General features: G+C 40.7%; 1 protein-coding gene across 1 annotated transcript; it reads left to right on the top strand.

Annotated features, from left to right (window-relative positions):
* Window positions 1–7,780, top strand: NXNL2 (nucleoredoxin like 2). The gene is made up of 2 exons (XM_027742577.2): window positions 1–366; window positions 7,238–7,780. Exons 1-2 carry the CDS (start codon window positions 65–67, stop codon window positions 7,404–7,406), a joined length of 471 nt encoding a protein of 156 aa, XP_027598378.1. The 5' UTR covers window positions 1–64; the 3' UTR covers window positions 7,407–7,780.
* Window positions 7,781–14,359: the final 6,579 nt, after the last annotated feature.

The following is a 14,359-nucleotide window of genomic DNA, read 5'->3' as shown; positions in this document are numbered from 1 at the left end:
TGTCCGCTGAGCCCCTGTCCCGGGCGGGCCGCGGGAGGAGGGTCGGTCCCGGTGCGGGGGCAGGATGGTGGATGTGTTCAGCGGGAGGCTCCTGGTCAGCAGGGACGGCCGCAGCGTGGACCCCGAGGAGGCCCTGCAGAACAAGGTCGTGGGCTTGTACTTCTCGGCCGGGTGGTGCTCGCCGTGCCGCGACTTCACCCCCGTGCTCTGCGACTTCTACACGGAGCTGCTGGAGGAGACCGAGCCCCCCGCCCCCTTCGAGGTCGTCTTCATCTCCTCCGACCACAGCGCCGAGGAGATGGTGGGCTACATGCACGCCATGCACGGCGACTGGCTGGCCCTGCCCTTCCACGACCCCTACAAGCAGTGAGTACCGGCGGGGCGGGCCGGTGCTCCCGACAGCATCTGTGCCGGCAGCCCTGCCCCGAGGGCCGGGAGAGGGCGGGGGTGGGCACGGCATCCGGCGGGGCAGTCTCTGACACGGAGACCGCCAGCTCTGCCCCGCCGACCCTCGCCTGCCCTGCCGCCCGTGTCCCCGGAGCCCAGGGTATCCCGGCCGTGCCGGGCTGTCCCGGGCTGTCCCTGCGCTCCCCGGAGCCGTGCCGCCGGCTGCACACACTGTGACAGCCTCTGCTCTCTGCAGGGGACTAACTTGGCTTGAGCCCGTCCCGTCTGTAAAGAGCGCGGGTTTGCGTGCTCAATTTAGGATCTAAAACATCTTCGGGGAAGAGTTAAGTAAAGCCCCCGGGTATTAACGAGACGACATGACTAGTGAGTTAGAAAGAAACCAGTGGCAAACGAGGATCAGGTGGCTGTTTTTCAGCGCGGCAGTCAGTAGTTGTTACTAAGGTCGTTCTGCGTTGTTTAGATTAACGCTCTGGGGAAAAGGCTAATGAAGAAGCAGCAAAACTCGTAGCTGAACAACTCGGACGAGAGCAGAGCAAACTGCAATATTGCAGACAGATACGGTATCAGCTGGAGTTTAGCGGTGGCACGTTGCACATGGTGACTCGGATGTGAAATTCCTGTGCTGATAGATTTCTAAAGGGACGTTCCTGTAAGTAGCTTGCTCATGAAAACTACAAAAGAAAAGGACGTGACTGTGTGTAAGTAACGGGGTGAAGCATAATACCAAGAACTGTTTTGATGACCCAGGTCAAGGGTGGAGACTCATTTGAATGACTTTGAGAAATCTGATTTAGCTCCCAGCGGGAAGTACAGATTGGGATTACGGGGGCAGAGGTAAAATATTTAACGCCACTGAAATGTGTGTAACTGGAGAATTAAAATAAATGTAAATACTGGCTAAGGGATTCTGTGTTCCACCCCCTCCAAAATAAGTAGATTGTGGAAAACATTGTTGCAGATGACATCAAAATCAGGGATATATCTTTATAATTTAATGTGAATTTTATCTTCATAAATTAATGTGAATATTAAATATAGATTGGTTAATGAAACTCCCAGCCAAATTTACTCTTCTAATAAAGAACTCTATTTTAGTGCTTCCAGTAACTTCTAGCTTTCATCTAACTCTAGATCCACCCCCGTGTGCTACCTGGGATAGAGCTGTGTAACAGCCCAGCTAAAACTAAATGGGGAGAGGGTTTACTAATCTCGTTTTGTCGGTGCACTTTGACAACCTTCCTTGCCTCGTTCCTGGATGCCAGCTGCCAGTTGATGTTAGGCCTTTTAATAACAGTTTCCGCTGACTTTAAAATAGATTGAAATGGCAATGTTATTTTCCATAATACTCCAAAGTCCTCCTAGGCAGTAATTGACTTTGATGTCTACTAATCATAACAGAACACAGGCAAGTTTCCTGATGGAAATGTAGCACTTGAAGTCCACGCACCCAGCAAGCTGTTCAGCATAGCCTGTGTGAGAATGCGCTTACAGCTTCAGCCTCTGTGGATTAGAGGTTTATTTCTGACTGCTCTTGCTCAAGTCACGTGGAACGGAGGTACTGAGATTGATTAATTGGCTTTTCTGTGGCAGTCCACAATGTCCTTCAGAATCCTGCAGAGAAACATGGCTTGTCCCGACAGATAACCGTGAGATCGTGGTGGTTTACTGAAGAACAAAGTGCAGAGGGCTACGAAAAGGCAATGTTTTTAAAGTTGTGTTTCTTGCATGTACCAACAAAGGTCTTTGTGGAGGTGTTCAGGGTGCTTAGGTTGGATTAACTGCTAATTTGGTGTCAGGGATACTGGTAAAACATTGTAGACTTAGAGCAGATGGATGTGTATTCATTAAACCAAACTATAATTCTGGCTAGATACTAGTTCTAAACAAGAATATAATTTTAAAATTGACTAACATAATTATTTTATTAATAATATTTATTAACTTATTAATTAATATTTTAAAGTTCCATTGAAAATAATTTGAATTTGAATTGGTTATTTTGTGGACTGTGTAAAAAAAGCATTTCAGTATCTTCAGTGAGGTTAGAATATCCTAACTGGTTACTCCAGTGTTTAAGATACATAATTGCAGCAGAGATTGATGTCTCTTCTAGACACAATAGAGCCAATTTTAAGTCTGCCATCTAAAATACATTTCAGACAGAAGTGGGGAGTTTCTTGGTGATGAATTTTGTCTTGTTAAGAAATAGCCAGTATTTCTACTCATAATAACACTGCAGTGTTAAGACTACCTTCAGAGAAGGAAAATACTGAATTCAGAGCAAGATTTCAAGACTCTTCCATGCTGTCAGTCCTGACTATTTCCCTGAGATGGGACTGCACCTTTATCATGTGGTCTGTGGCATGACTAATAGGAAATACTGTTCTGATGCTTTATCTGCAGGTTAATGTAAATTTTTTTGCTGCCTGAGGCACAGGATTTTGATCCCTGAAGGGGAGTGTGAAGACAGTCTAGTAGGAGGTAGTGGGCAGTAGGAGGAGAAAGGGAACAGCAGAGAGGAAAAGCAGGTGTAGGACAGAACATGCCAACAAGAAGTGCTAGTAAATGGTGCTGACATTTTAATTGTCAGACATGCTGCTGTGTTTGTACTGAACCCTGTTGTCAAAGGCACCCTTCCCTGTGGGGGTGCCTAGCACGTGCAGGAGGTCTTGCAGGCTTCCAGGCAGACAGCAGGTATTTCCCGAGACCATGACCTGTGCACCTCAGTGAGACTTAGAATCACATAATTCACGTAAAAGGAAAATAAAAACGTTGTAAGCACATTTTATGTTAGGAAGCTTTAGGTATGAGGGTGCATTGACACCTGCAGGAATACTGGGAGGGGGTCAGTTGCCAAAAACAGAGGCAGAAGAATAACGTTAAGTGTCTTAGCAGTTCTTAGTCTTTTTAGACTTCTCTCCCAGAATCTCAACAAACACTTTAAAATTGAATCCCAACCGTGTGATGTGCGTGCTTATGCGTCTAACCTTTAACAGGGGAGAAATTTTACTTCATTCACTCCATGTAGAAATTTCAGAAGTAAAAGAAAATACTTACAGCTATGCATTAGAGGGTGTACTGCTAGAAGCAGATTAGCAAGGTGACCATCACTTCTGAGTGAAAGCTGTTAAAATTCAAATGTTGTCAGACATCACATTACACATAAGTGTAATATGTACATTCCCAAGATTGCATTGAATTTGCCCCATGTTTTTTACATCCCAAAACCCCTCTCGTGATGCTTAAACTTTTACATGAAAGTGCTCACACCATGGATCAGCCCCCTCCTTTCTTCAGGAATCACAGAGTTATACAGTATGGAATATTCTTTGGCCAGTTGGGATCAACTGTCCCAGATGTGTTTCCTCCCAACTTCTTGTGCATCCCCAGTCTACTCGCTGACATGGCAGCATGAGAAACAGAAAAGGCCCTGGTGTTGTGTAAGCACTGCTCAGCAATAGCTAAAACAATGCTATTTTGGTAACAGATCTAAAACATAGCACCCTACAAGCTGCTGTGAAGAAAATTAGCCCTGTCCCAGCCAATGTCAGTATTATCTAGAAATATAAAATCCACGCTCTCCAAAATTTTCATCCAGCCTTCTCACAAGGATCAAAAGATCTAACAATTGCTATGACTTCCAGTTTGTCTCAATCTCAGTGTCAGGCGTGGGGCTAGGAGCTGGGCTTGATGATCCTTGTGGGTCCCTTTCAACTCATCGTATTCTGTGATTCTGCGAAATGAAGGTTGCCCTTTCATGTCCAAACCTTCATGGCCAAGTTCTGACAAAGGATTTGGCTGAAAGATTCCCTGTGGCTGTCCAAAGGTTTCTCATTCAGTCTTCCATAGCTATTTTTTTTAATAGCTTTCCTTCTGCTTTGTCTGTTTGGGTCTTAAGATTTTTCTAGTCAGTAAGACACAGTATAGCTTTACTCTTATCTGGGGACACTGAGACAACTGAGTAAGAATGTCATCATTTACGTCACTGTATTTTACTCCAAGAGTTGAGTTTGCCTTTGTAGCCCATGATATTTCCATTTATGGTTAATGATTTCATAGGTTGTCTTTGCAGTTAGTCCCATGGCACATGTGTCACTTGTGCAGGTGAGTCATGGGATTTTAGATCCCTGTAGGAGAGGGTGATCTTAACAGGTTTTAAAAAGTAATTTTTGTAAGCACAAGTACACAGTGGTTAAGAAGCATTGCTTGCAGAACTGTTCCTGAGCCACCTTCAGGTCCACTCTCTTGCAGGTTGCAAATGTAAGCAAAATCTGTGCATTCTTTGGTCTGATTTGATGCAAGCAGCCTTCAGCCAAGAGGCTGTGTAAACAAGATGCTGTGCTGGAGTGGATCATCCATCTATGCATTCCCTCAGGAAAGCAAAGTGTAAGTTTCCAGTCTCCATAGGAAATCACCCTCAGCTTCCTACTTTTCTATCTCTGCTACAATTGTGTTGGGCACCTCAAGCTAATTTATTGTCCACTGAACCAATAGAAAGCATCTTCCACCCCACCCACCTTGTTTGTCATTCAAGTGATATGGGGTGATGGGATTTTACATGGCTTCTGCATGAACTTGCTTTGGAATGTTGGTGTTTTTCCTCCCGTTTTAGCAGGTTTGGGAAAGGTTCTATGGAGATTCTTGGTTGATTGCTTTTATTTCAGAATTCACACAGAGAAAGCAAACCTATTTCTATAACTTATTATTGCTGCTTCTGTAGTATTTCCTGCATTATTGTACAGCCAATGTAATGGCAGAGCAGACTCCTTCACCTGTTGATTTTTCTTTTCTTAAACAAAAATACAGAAGGGGAGTCATGTTTCAGGAATGCCTTGTCTGGGCCAGTATTTCACTTAAGTTTTATTTTCTGTATTTTGTCTTATTTTTTTTTTTTGCCCCCAGGAAATCTTGGAGAATGTCTTTATATCAGTGCCACGTGTTTTTTAACAATGTCTATTTTTTTTTTCTATTCAAAGTTCTTTGAGTTTTGAACCTCACCCAGCAAATGTTTTTGCTTGTGGTGATAGTGCTTAGACACTACATTTTCTTTTAGTATTTACATTTTGTTTTGAAAGAGACGTTCATATTTTGGAATTTGGCTATTCTGTTATTGTTTGTGTCTGTCCTCTGGTTCTTCTAAAGGTGCCTAATTTCTGTTCACTTTGATTGATATAAAACAATGCAGGAAAGTGATTTTCCACACAACAGGTCATATTTGTTTTGGCAAGGTTTTTACTTTTAGCTGATCTCTTGTAGTTCACTTAATCTATTTCTTACACCCCTTCTGAAACATGTGACTTCTTCCTCAAAAGCTGATTACATTTTTTGCTGGAAACAATTTAGACTGCACACCCCTTACACCTCAGATGTAGATTTTATGTTCCTCACTTTTCCTGTTAGATGTCTGTCACCGTAGCTTGCATTCCTGCCACTAAAACTGTGGGATATTGCTTGTGAGGACTATGTGCTGGAAGGTGTTTTATTTAACTTCTAAAATGAAACATTAGGATTTTATTAGAATCAATGTTGTTTCATTCACGGCTCTCTCATGTGAACATCTACTACAATGAGTAGATGTGCCAAGGAGGTGGGTAATAGTTTTTCTGCCTTTTAGCTTACTTTGAAAAGGGTGGGGAAACCACTCTGGTGTGGCTCTGACTCTTTGACCATCAACCTGTTTCTCTGCCTGATGATTTGTATTCAATAAAGGTTTGCTTTTCTTCTTTGGACATTCAGTGTTAGTGAAAGTAGTGGGTTTGCTGTTGATGTGTGCTTGGAAAGGATTTGTTTTTGCAGTGTCCTGATAAACGTGGACGGAAGCTTCAGACACTCATTATCTGCTTTTCTTTCTGAGTTGGAGCTGGGGCCATGAGCTGGGTCTGGAGTTCCTGGAAATGCTTGAAACTAACTCTTCTAATTGACCTGCACTCTCAGCAACTAATTCTGCTTTTGTCTGAAGTCCATTGAGAGGTTTAATGAACTCGAAGCTCACCTACAGTCTTGTAACTGCTGCAGCTGTGGTTTAACAAAATTCATGCCAAAAAGTTATTCAGTCCTAGTGACGAAGCTTTAGTTTCAAAAATTTTTGTCCTGAATTTTACCCTCTCATTTGCACTGAAATGTCAGCCTTTCAAACAAGGTGAATTCCTTGCACAGGAGATACGATCATTCTATAAAGATAGATCCTTGTGCCTTGCTCTTTGCTTCTTCTTTATTTTGTCCTGTAACAAACAAACTGGTGTTAAACTGTTTTCCCTGGAGTGTTTTTCATCTTGCCATTTCCCAGGCCTGTATCATGCTCAACTGAGGTGGCTTCCTATGCGGTGTTCTCTGATTCTTTCTCCCATTTTCCACTTAAGTTTTTAGTTTCTTTAGTTTGCATCTTACTGATATCTTCCAACTCATCTGTATAAAGTACAGGGAATTCTGTTTTACTATGTCACATGGCTGATATTGCACAAATATCAGGCTTCCTTCTCTGTCTTGTTTAATTACTAGTCACGCCTTGTTATTTTTTGTGTGCTGGTGTCAGCAAGTGTTCTTGTTTTTCTTTGCATGTTTTGTGTCCTCACAAATGTTATTTTTGTTTCCTGCATTAATAGCCTGTTTTCCACGTGGCTTTAAGTCTCTGAAAGGCTCTGCTCCTGTGGAAACTGCAGGCAGCAGGGAAGAGCACTCACAGGAAGGATGCTGCTCTGTCCCAAACTCACCACTTCTGCTCTCCCGTGGTTCCTGAGCGGAGCAGCCTTCATAAGAGATTAGGACTTTTCTTAAAATGCTCCCAATGGTGTGTTGTATTTTTAATTTGTTTTTTTTTTTTCCCCCTCAGTGATCTGAAGAAGAAATACAACATAACAGCAATTCCTAAACTGGTGATTGTGAAACAGACCGGAGAAGTCATTACTGACAAGGGAAGAAAACAGATCAGAGACAAAGGGCGATCCTGTTTTCGGAACTGGCTTGAGAGTGCAGATATCTTTCAGAATTTTTCTAGCTAAAAATGGCAAATGGAAACAAGAAAAGGCATCATGGAAAACTTGGTAGAGCTCTGAAAAGGTTGTTGCCTTGTTCAGAATAAGAAGGGTAAGGCTTCTTTGTCTTTGTAAACAAATTTTGGGTTTGACTGGAAGATCAGCTACTCTAGTAAGTCATAAAATGCCATTATTGTTTTGTTTTGTTCTATCTATCTACTGTATTCAGTATGAACCAAAGCATTCCTGATAATACTGAAGAACTTCAAAAGAATAAGCTGTTTTAGATGGTAATAATGGAAAACTGTACAATCTATGCAAACACTTCTTTTGCAAAGTCAGTACAGTAAAAATAAATGCAGAAAGACCTGTTTTGTTGATGACAGGTTTTTTAGGCGATTATAGCATTTTATTAAGAAAATAAAATTGTTTGCTTTAATAAATAACTGTTTATGAAATGTCTCTTGTGTCTTCCTTATTCATCTTAAGAAAATAATCAGAAAATGTCATGATTTTTAAACAGAACACGTTTGTCAGTAATTAAAAAATATTCTTTTGTTTATTTTACTTTTTTTGTGGGATTTATTTATATTTATTTATAGTTCTGCTTAATAGTTCTGCTTAGTTTTCTTTGTCCCTGGATTTTAAATCTTGTCCCTAATAAGCTAAATTTGGGATTGGAACAAGGTGACCTTTAGGGTCCCTTCCAACACAGGAGTCCTGATTCCTCAGAACAACAGGAGTGGTTTTTCTGCAGGCACTTTTTTTCATACCTGGGGTTGAAGGGTTTCCACTTCACCCTTGTTTTATTGATTGCCATGTCTCTTCTGCAGTCATTGGCTTACTGATCCCACCCACAGCTGTCTCCCTTGTTGCTGAGGAACATTTGCCTCATCATGAGAAATCTCAACAAAGAGGGTCTGAAGTTTAATGTGTGTGAATAATTTTATCATTTAATAACACAATTGTGTCATTTTCTTGTAATGGAGGGGAAAAAAAATCTTCCCTGAAGAGTGAGAGGGAATATTTGCAAAAAGTCATGTGCACTTTACAGTATATCAAAGAGCAGTATGTCAAAGGCCAGAGAAACTGAATTTAAAATGAAAAATTATAGCTTTAGAAAGTGTTCAGCAGAGTTGTGAGTTCTGAGCATCTTATAGCTGTTCTTAAAATTGCATCTGGGCATACCACAGACAATTTCTGATTTTTGCCATCTAACCATGTAAAAATATTTGTGTTCTTTTCCAATGAATGCTTAGGTCCTTAGTGAATTTTTTGTGCCAGTGATATGTAGGCACTGCCTGCTGTTCTGAAACCAGCTCATGGCAAATATATTTCAAACGTAAGAATAATAAAAGTGCTTCCAAAAGTTTTAAAATATGCTACCTGAATGTGGAATAAATTATACAGCAAAAGTATCCACTGTGGCCTATTACCAGACATGAGGCATTACTTCAGCCAAGTTAACTTGTTTCACTGTTTGTCTATATGCACATATATGGAAGGAATCAGTATTTCACAACTGAGATGGACTTAGGTCCTCTGAATAATTGACACCAATTCAGTAACATGGATCCGAAGTAAAATTCAGCTGGGAAATTCGTAATGATGCAACAAAGATATACACTGCACAAAATGCTGGGTTTGCCTTGAATCAAGGCTTCTGCACACCGGTGTTTGGAAGCTCAGGAAATTTGTTTTTCTCGTCAGTGCTGGAAAAATATATGTGTGACATGGATGATTATCAATGAATACTAGTACTTTTTCAATGTAGGGAAGAAAATGTGTTTTTTTAAAATACAGCAGTAGACAGTAGCACCATGATATTGATTGATGCTGCACACTCATAAGGGAATCAACTGGAAACCAGGTAAGGTTAAGAGGAGGAGCATCTTCCTTATTTCACTGGACAAGATATTGCTCATTATTAGTAAATGATTTATGGATCAACGCATGATAAGATTACTTAAGAAACTATGGTGTTGATTTTTTTTTGTTAAAATTTATAGAGATTTGCTTTACTAAAAAAATGTGGCAAGGATTGTGAGTTGACGCTTTGTGAATTGGTCCATTGGGATCCACTGACTTCTGTGGGACTGACTTGCTGCAGGTGAATGCTGCAGGATCTCCTTGACTACAGGACATATCACCAGGGAAGAGTCAAAGCAGGCTGGTGGCAGATCCAGACACGAAATAAACATTATCATGAGAAAGGCTATGAACACCTCTCTTTGTTAATCTCTTATTTCTGTGACTCTTCATCCATATACAGCCCTGCTACCCACAAGGCATTCCTTCTTCCTCCTGCAGAGCTGCTGTTTGCAAAATTTAATAGTCCTTTTCCCATTCAATATTGTCAAATAAGTAGAATATTTTTATTAGTAGAATTTTTGAAAGCAGGATTTCTTATTAGTGCTGTGTGTTTTAAAAGGAAGAATAGTGCCACATATTTAAGATGCCAAACTTTCAAGGATAATTGTTTTCATTATTGGTCTCTGAAATAAAAAACCCCAAGCACCTTGTCTCTGTTGGCATTATGGATTAATTTTTAATTCTGCTTTTTTTGATTCTTTCTGAGTTAGGGTCACAAGAAGCCTTTCAGCCTCAGTCACCACAGCCATCTCCCTGCTGAATACTCTTTACTGAGGGAATATTTTTAATCTGCCAACACCAAACTCTTGACTTTCTCTGACATATATTTTATGCATATGTCTTCTAATTAGCAAATTAGCTGTACCAAATGAATTCTTATTTCTGTCTTGTGTTTGTCTTACAGTGTCATTGTAAGAGTATTGGTTAAAATATCAAAATCAACATCTGACACTAATCAAAAATAAACACAAAATTATCGTGTCTGTGAGCAGTGGCCTTTGCAGCTACAGAGACCCTCAAAACCAAGAAAATGGAATAGTTGAAATGAAGGGATTTGGGACCCACTTAAGTTTGCCTTCATCTCACGGCAATGGCCACTGGAATTTAAGCGTGGGCTCCTGTGGTTTGCAGAAAAGGTCTCTAAACCAAAACTAACTCGAAAAAATTGTCATTGTCTGCCTGCTGTTGCTTGGATGTGGTTTGGCAGCAGCTCTCTTGCCCTGCTGCTGCTGACTGGCTTGTGGAAGAACACAGACCAGGCAGAAGTGCTGAGTCAGTCCAGCATCTGCCTTGAGTTAAAACTGGTACCACGCACACGTGCATGCCTGAAGGTTGTGTTTCAGTCCTTTCCTCGTGAAGTTAAACTTGCCTGTGACTACAGTTCCCTTAAGTTTAACAACTTCTTGTTATGTATAAAATAGTGAACCAAGTAGAAAAGGCCAAGATCGTCTTTTCTGTGCATTATGTAGGAAAACATAATGTTTAGCTGTGCTAAACATTTAGCTAGTAAATACAACAGTAATGGTCTGTCATTAGTTGTCTCACACAAAACCTTCCTTAAAGAGACGGGATCTGAAGAATGTATTAAAATATATGTGCAGAAATGTGATTTTTTTTCTTAATCTGTGTTTAACTTCACATATTAACACAATTTTTTTGAGAACTTGCAATGAAAGGAGCTTTCATGCTCACACATTTCAGCCTTTGGATCCGTTATATACAAGATTCTTCTGCAAGCTCTGTTGAGAAAAGTGCAAGTCTTATGGCAGAATGTGATGTGGCCATGATAAATACCTGTGCTGTAGACCCAGTTATGACTGTCAAAACTCCTACGTTTTCTCTGGAAACAGAAAAATGGAAATTACCGAAGTTTTTGTCACACCCAACCTGTTCAATTTTGAGATTTGGGCTGAAGAATAAAGATCTAAACTAGGTATTTGGAAATTTCTTGAAATGCTGTAATGATATCTTGACATGCATTTTTAATACTAGCTTAATCTTTCCCTTTGCATCTCAACTGAGGGTACATACAAAATGAGATAGCAGCAGCTCTTCTTGCAGTAAGAGTAAAAACTAGGCTGCAAACTATGCTTCTTCGGAGCATAAGTAATAGTTGATTCATATATGACAGCATTTTGTTTTTGCTTTTCATACCGTTTCCATCCTGTGCACAATCTGGTTTTGCCTTTTGTACAGCTGATTTATTTGTTAAGACCAAACACAGGTAAGAGTCAGTTCTAACTGTTACGTGTTCTCTGTGCAGACAATGTACCTAAATGGGCAACCCTAAATTTTCTTCTGTCAGTTTCCGTGAAGATGGACACAGAAATGAGTAAATCCAAAGAGAAATGGATTTAAGCCCTCTACCTCTTCAATTTCATTTGAATATCTCTAGATCATGTTCAAAACATAACTCTCTGATATCAAGAAATGCTGTCAGTGCCAGCTGAAAAAGTCGCTATGAAAAGTTGCCGTTTCTATCAAAACCTGCATTTAAGCACAGGGGTACAGTCCCAAAGAAATACTTCAAGCAGAAGTTGAAGTCACTTAGCACAGGGGTTTTCCTGGACTCCTTCTTACTCTCTGGGTAGGAACCGAACTGAGATGCCAAGCCCTAACAATTCAGATAGATAGATAAATGTGTGCAGGAGGCTGTAAATAGACACAAGTACTGTCCTGGAAATGTTTGTACTACACTATTCCAGTAACTCTGTCTACTTAGATTTGCAGGACATTGATAAATCAATAGATTCTTGGAACAATAAACAACCATTTTGCATAGGCAGTAGCTAAACACCCTCAATCCTTCTTACACTAATAACCTTCAGAGCACGCACAGGGCGTCAAAGAACATGTTTTTCAGAGATTGCTGTTTTTCTGAGCATAACATGAGGTCACATTTCCCATGCAAACATAAAATTTGTCAGCATTGCTGTGCTTGGATAAAAAAAATGTTTCCAAAGGAAATTATTTTACTTGAGTAATTAAGGCTTGAGTAAGTAAGGCTAAACAAGGCTGTTTAGCAAGATTATGTGCTTTGGTAGTTCCAGTTTGGAGTTTGGTTTTCAAAGGTGTCAGGTTTCTGGTAGGACAGCCAGGGGCCCAAGCTCTCTTTAACAGCTCTCTTAAACATACAAGAGGATATTTTTAGCCATGTTTTATTTGTGCAGCCATCTACTGGTTATGTTTATTTCCAACTTTGAAATTAAAAACAATATTGTGAGCCTCAAATAGTACATTGGGGCTTATAATCTCTACTTCATTGTGCAAGCGACTGTCACTTTGCTCCTAATTTCTCCCAGTATAATGTATAATACCATAATGAATGCCATCTCTGAAGACTGAGATGTTTGAAGGGTTCCCTGGAGCTCCAGGTATGGTAATGCGTTATAGTTCATATATGCTGGCATGCAGCTGTATCTTGCTGGCATCACCAAAGCAAAATTCCATCATTTACACCTTGGTACCTTCTTTCTACAACGTCCTAAAGCTTCTATCACATGTAGTCCTATGTGGTGAAGAGAGAAGAGACTGAAGGGCAGGCAACAAGAATGAGTTGAGAAGTTGATTGTATCCTGGTGTTTCAGTCCTATCTGGCTTACCAGCACTGTAAAACTCTATTCCCTGGGTCCATGTTAGGTGCTGCAGCTAGTTTGTGGTTGTGAAGAGTGCTGTTTTCACTGATACCTTAATTAGCACCTGTATAGTGCTAATTAGCACCTGTATAGTGCTAATTAGCACTATACAGCATATATACTATATATATACTATATATATACAGCATATATACTATATATACTATAGTGCTAATTAGCACTATACAGCATAGTATTCACATTATCTCAATTTAGATTTGAAGTTGACACATTGTCACACTCCTGCAAGAGAAGAGATGGTCCCTTTCTGAACCTGTTTTGAGATTTAAACAGTTGCACATTTAAGGTCACGGAAGAGTTTGAGTGCATGGAGGGTTTTGCTGTGCACAGTGCAGGAGGAGAGATCAGGTGCAGACACCAAGGCAGAAGTGTCCCACACGTGGAAAGAAGAAAGACAGAACTAACTGCTTGATATAGAAGTATCTGCAACTGCTGTGAAAGAAGCTTGTGAAGTTGGATTCTGGGCTGAAGCAGGTGTGGGGTTGTGGCAGCAAAATTCTACTGCATTTGTTTGAGTCATCCTGCGTTTGAGATAGCGTGGCTTTCTTTGCAAATGAACAAGATTGGCCAAAAAACCCCTCCAAACCCTTCAATTAGATGGTAGTACATTACAGAACTCCAAACCTTTAAGTTTCCTCTCAGGCTTAGGTAGTAAGCACCAACTTTGTCTGAATCTGCTAGCAAGTGTCCAAAACTAAACAACTTTCTGGCAGGTCTGTGGAAGCAGGCCTTGCCGTGAGCAAAACCATTTCTAGGACACAGCAGGATCACAAGTGAGGGGTGGAGAAGCTGGACAGAGGCATGTGAGTTTGCACAGCTGAGGTTTCTGGGTTGTCAGGAAGAAATGGGTACATCTACTGAAACACAGCTCCCTTCCACAGAGATGCTGCTGCCCAGACGTGTCAAACCCCTTCACAGACCAATTTATATCTACTGTAAATGCATATAAAACCTAGTAGTGCTGTATTGATGGTTTGTGCTGATAGAGGGCTGAACCTCTTTCTCTCTCCCTTCTGTCCTGTGGCTGCAGGAATAACCTTCTGCCTGACCTGAATCTGTGACAGTGTGTTTGCACCAATGGCAGGTATTTTGTGTAAGAATGCACAAAAGTGTAATAGCTTAGACCACTTCTTAGCAATTTGTGTTCCGTTGTACTTCAAGCCTGGGAATTTGTAACCGGATGAATGCAACCCTGTGAATCCACACAGAATGCCTCTTGCTCAAAAATTGAGCTGTGCTTTGTAATCTGCTTAGCAGATTTGGGGTAAACCTTTGTTTTGACCTTCGAAGGAAGACTATTAGTTTGAAGTATTTATTTTCAGCCTCATCCTAGAAGTGTCTTGTCTAAGGGCCAGATGCCAAAACAGAATATGCAATATAAGATCAGAAGGCTCTAGAAGCTATGTTAGAAGCATTTGACCTGTTAGACCTTAAAGGAAAGAACTTGATGGG

Source organism: Pipra filicauda, unplaced genomic scaffold (assembly GCF_003945595.2).
Source record: "Pipra filicauda isolate LSUMZ 115617 unplaced genomic scaffold, ASM394559v2 scaffold107_size2268652_pilon, whole genome shotgun sequence".
Taxonomy (NCBI): domain Eukaryota; kingdom Metazoa; phylum Chordata; class Aves; order Passeriformes; family Pipridae; genus Pipra; species Pipra filicauda.
This window is presented reverse-complemented; position numbering and strand designations above follow the sequence as displayed.

What these genes read in the sequence shown, in the direction of transcription:
- NXNL2 (XM_027742577.2), top strand. Translation starts at nt 65, where the DNA reads ATGGTGGATGTGTTCAGCGGGAGGCTCCTGGTCAGCAGGGACGGCCGC. An exon ending in TTCCACGACCCCTACAAGCA is followed by an intron (nt 367 to 7,237) that starts GTGAGTACCGGC and finishes TTTCCCCCTCAG; the next exon opens with TGATCTGAAGAAGAAATACA.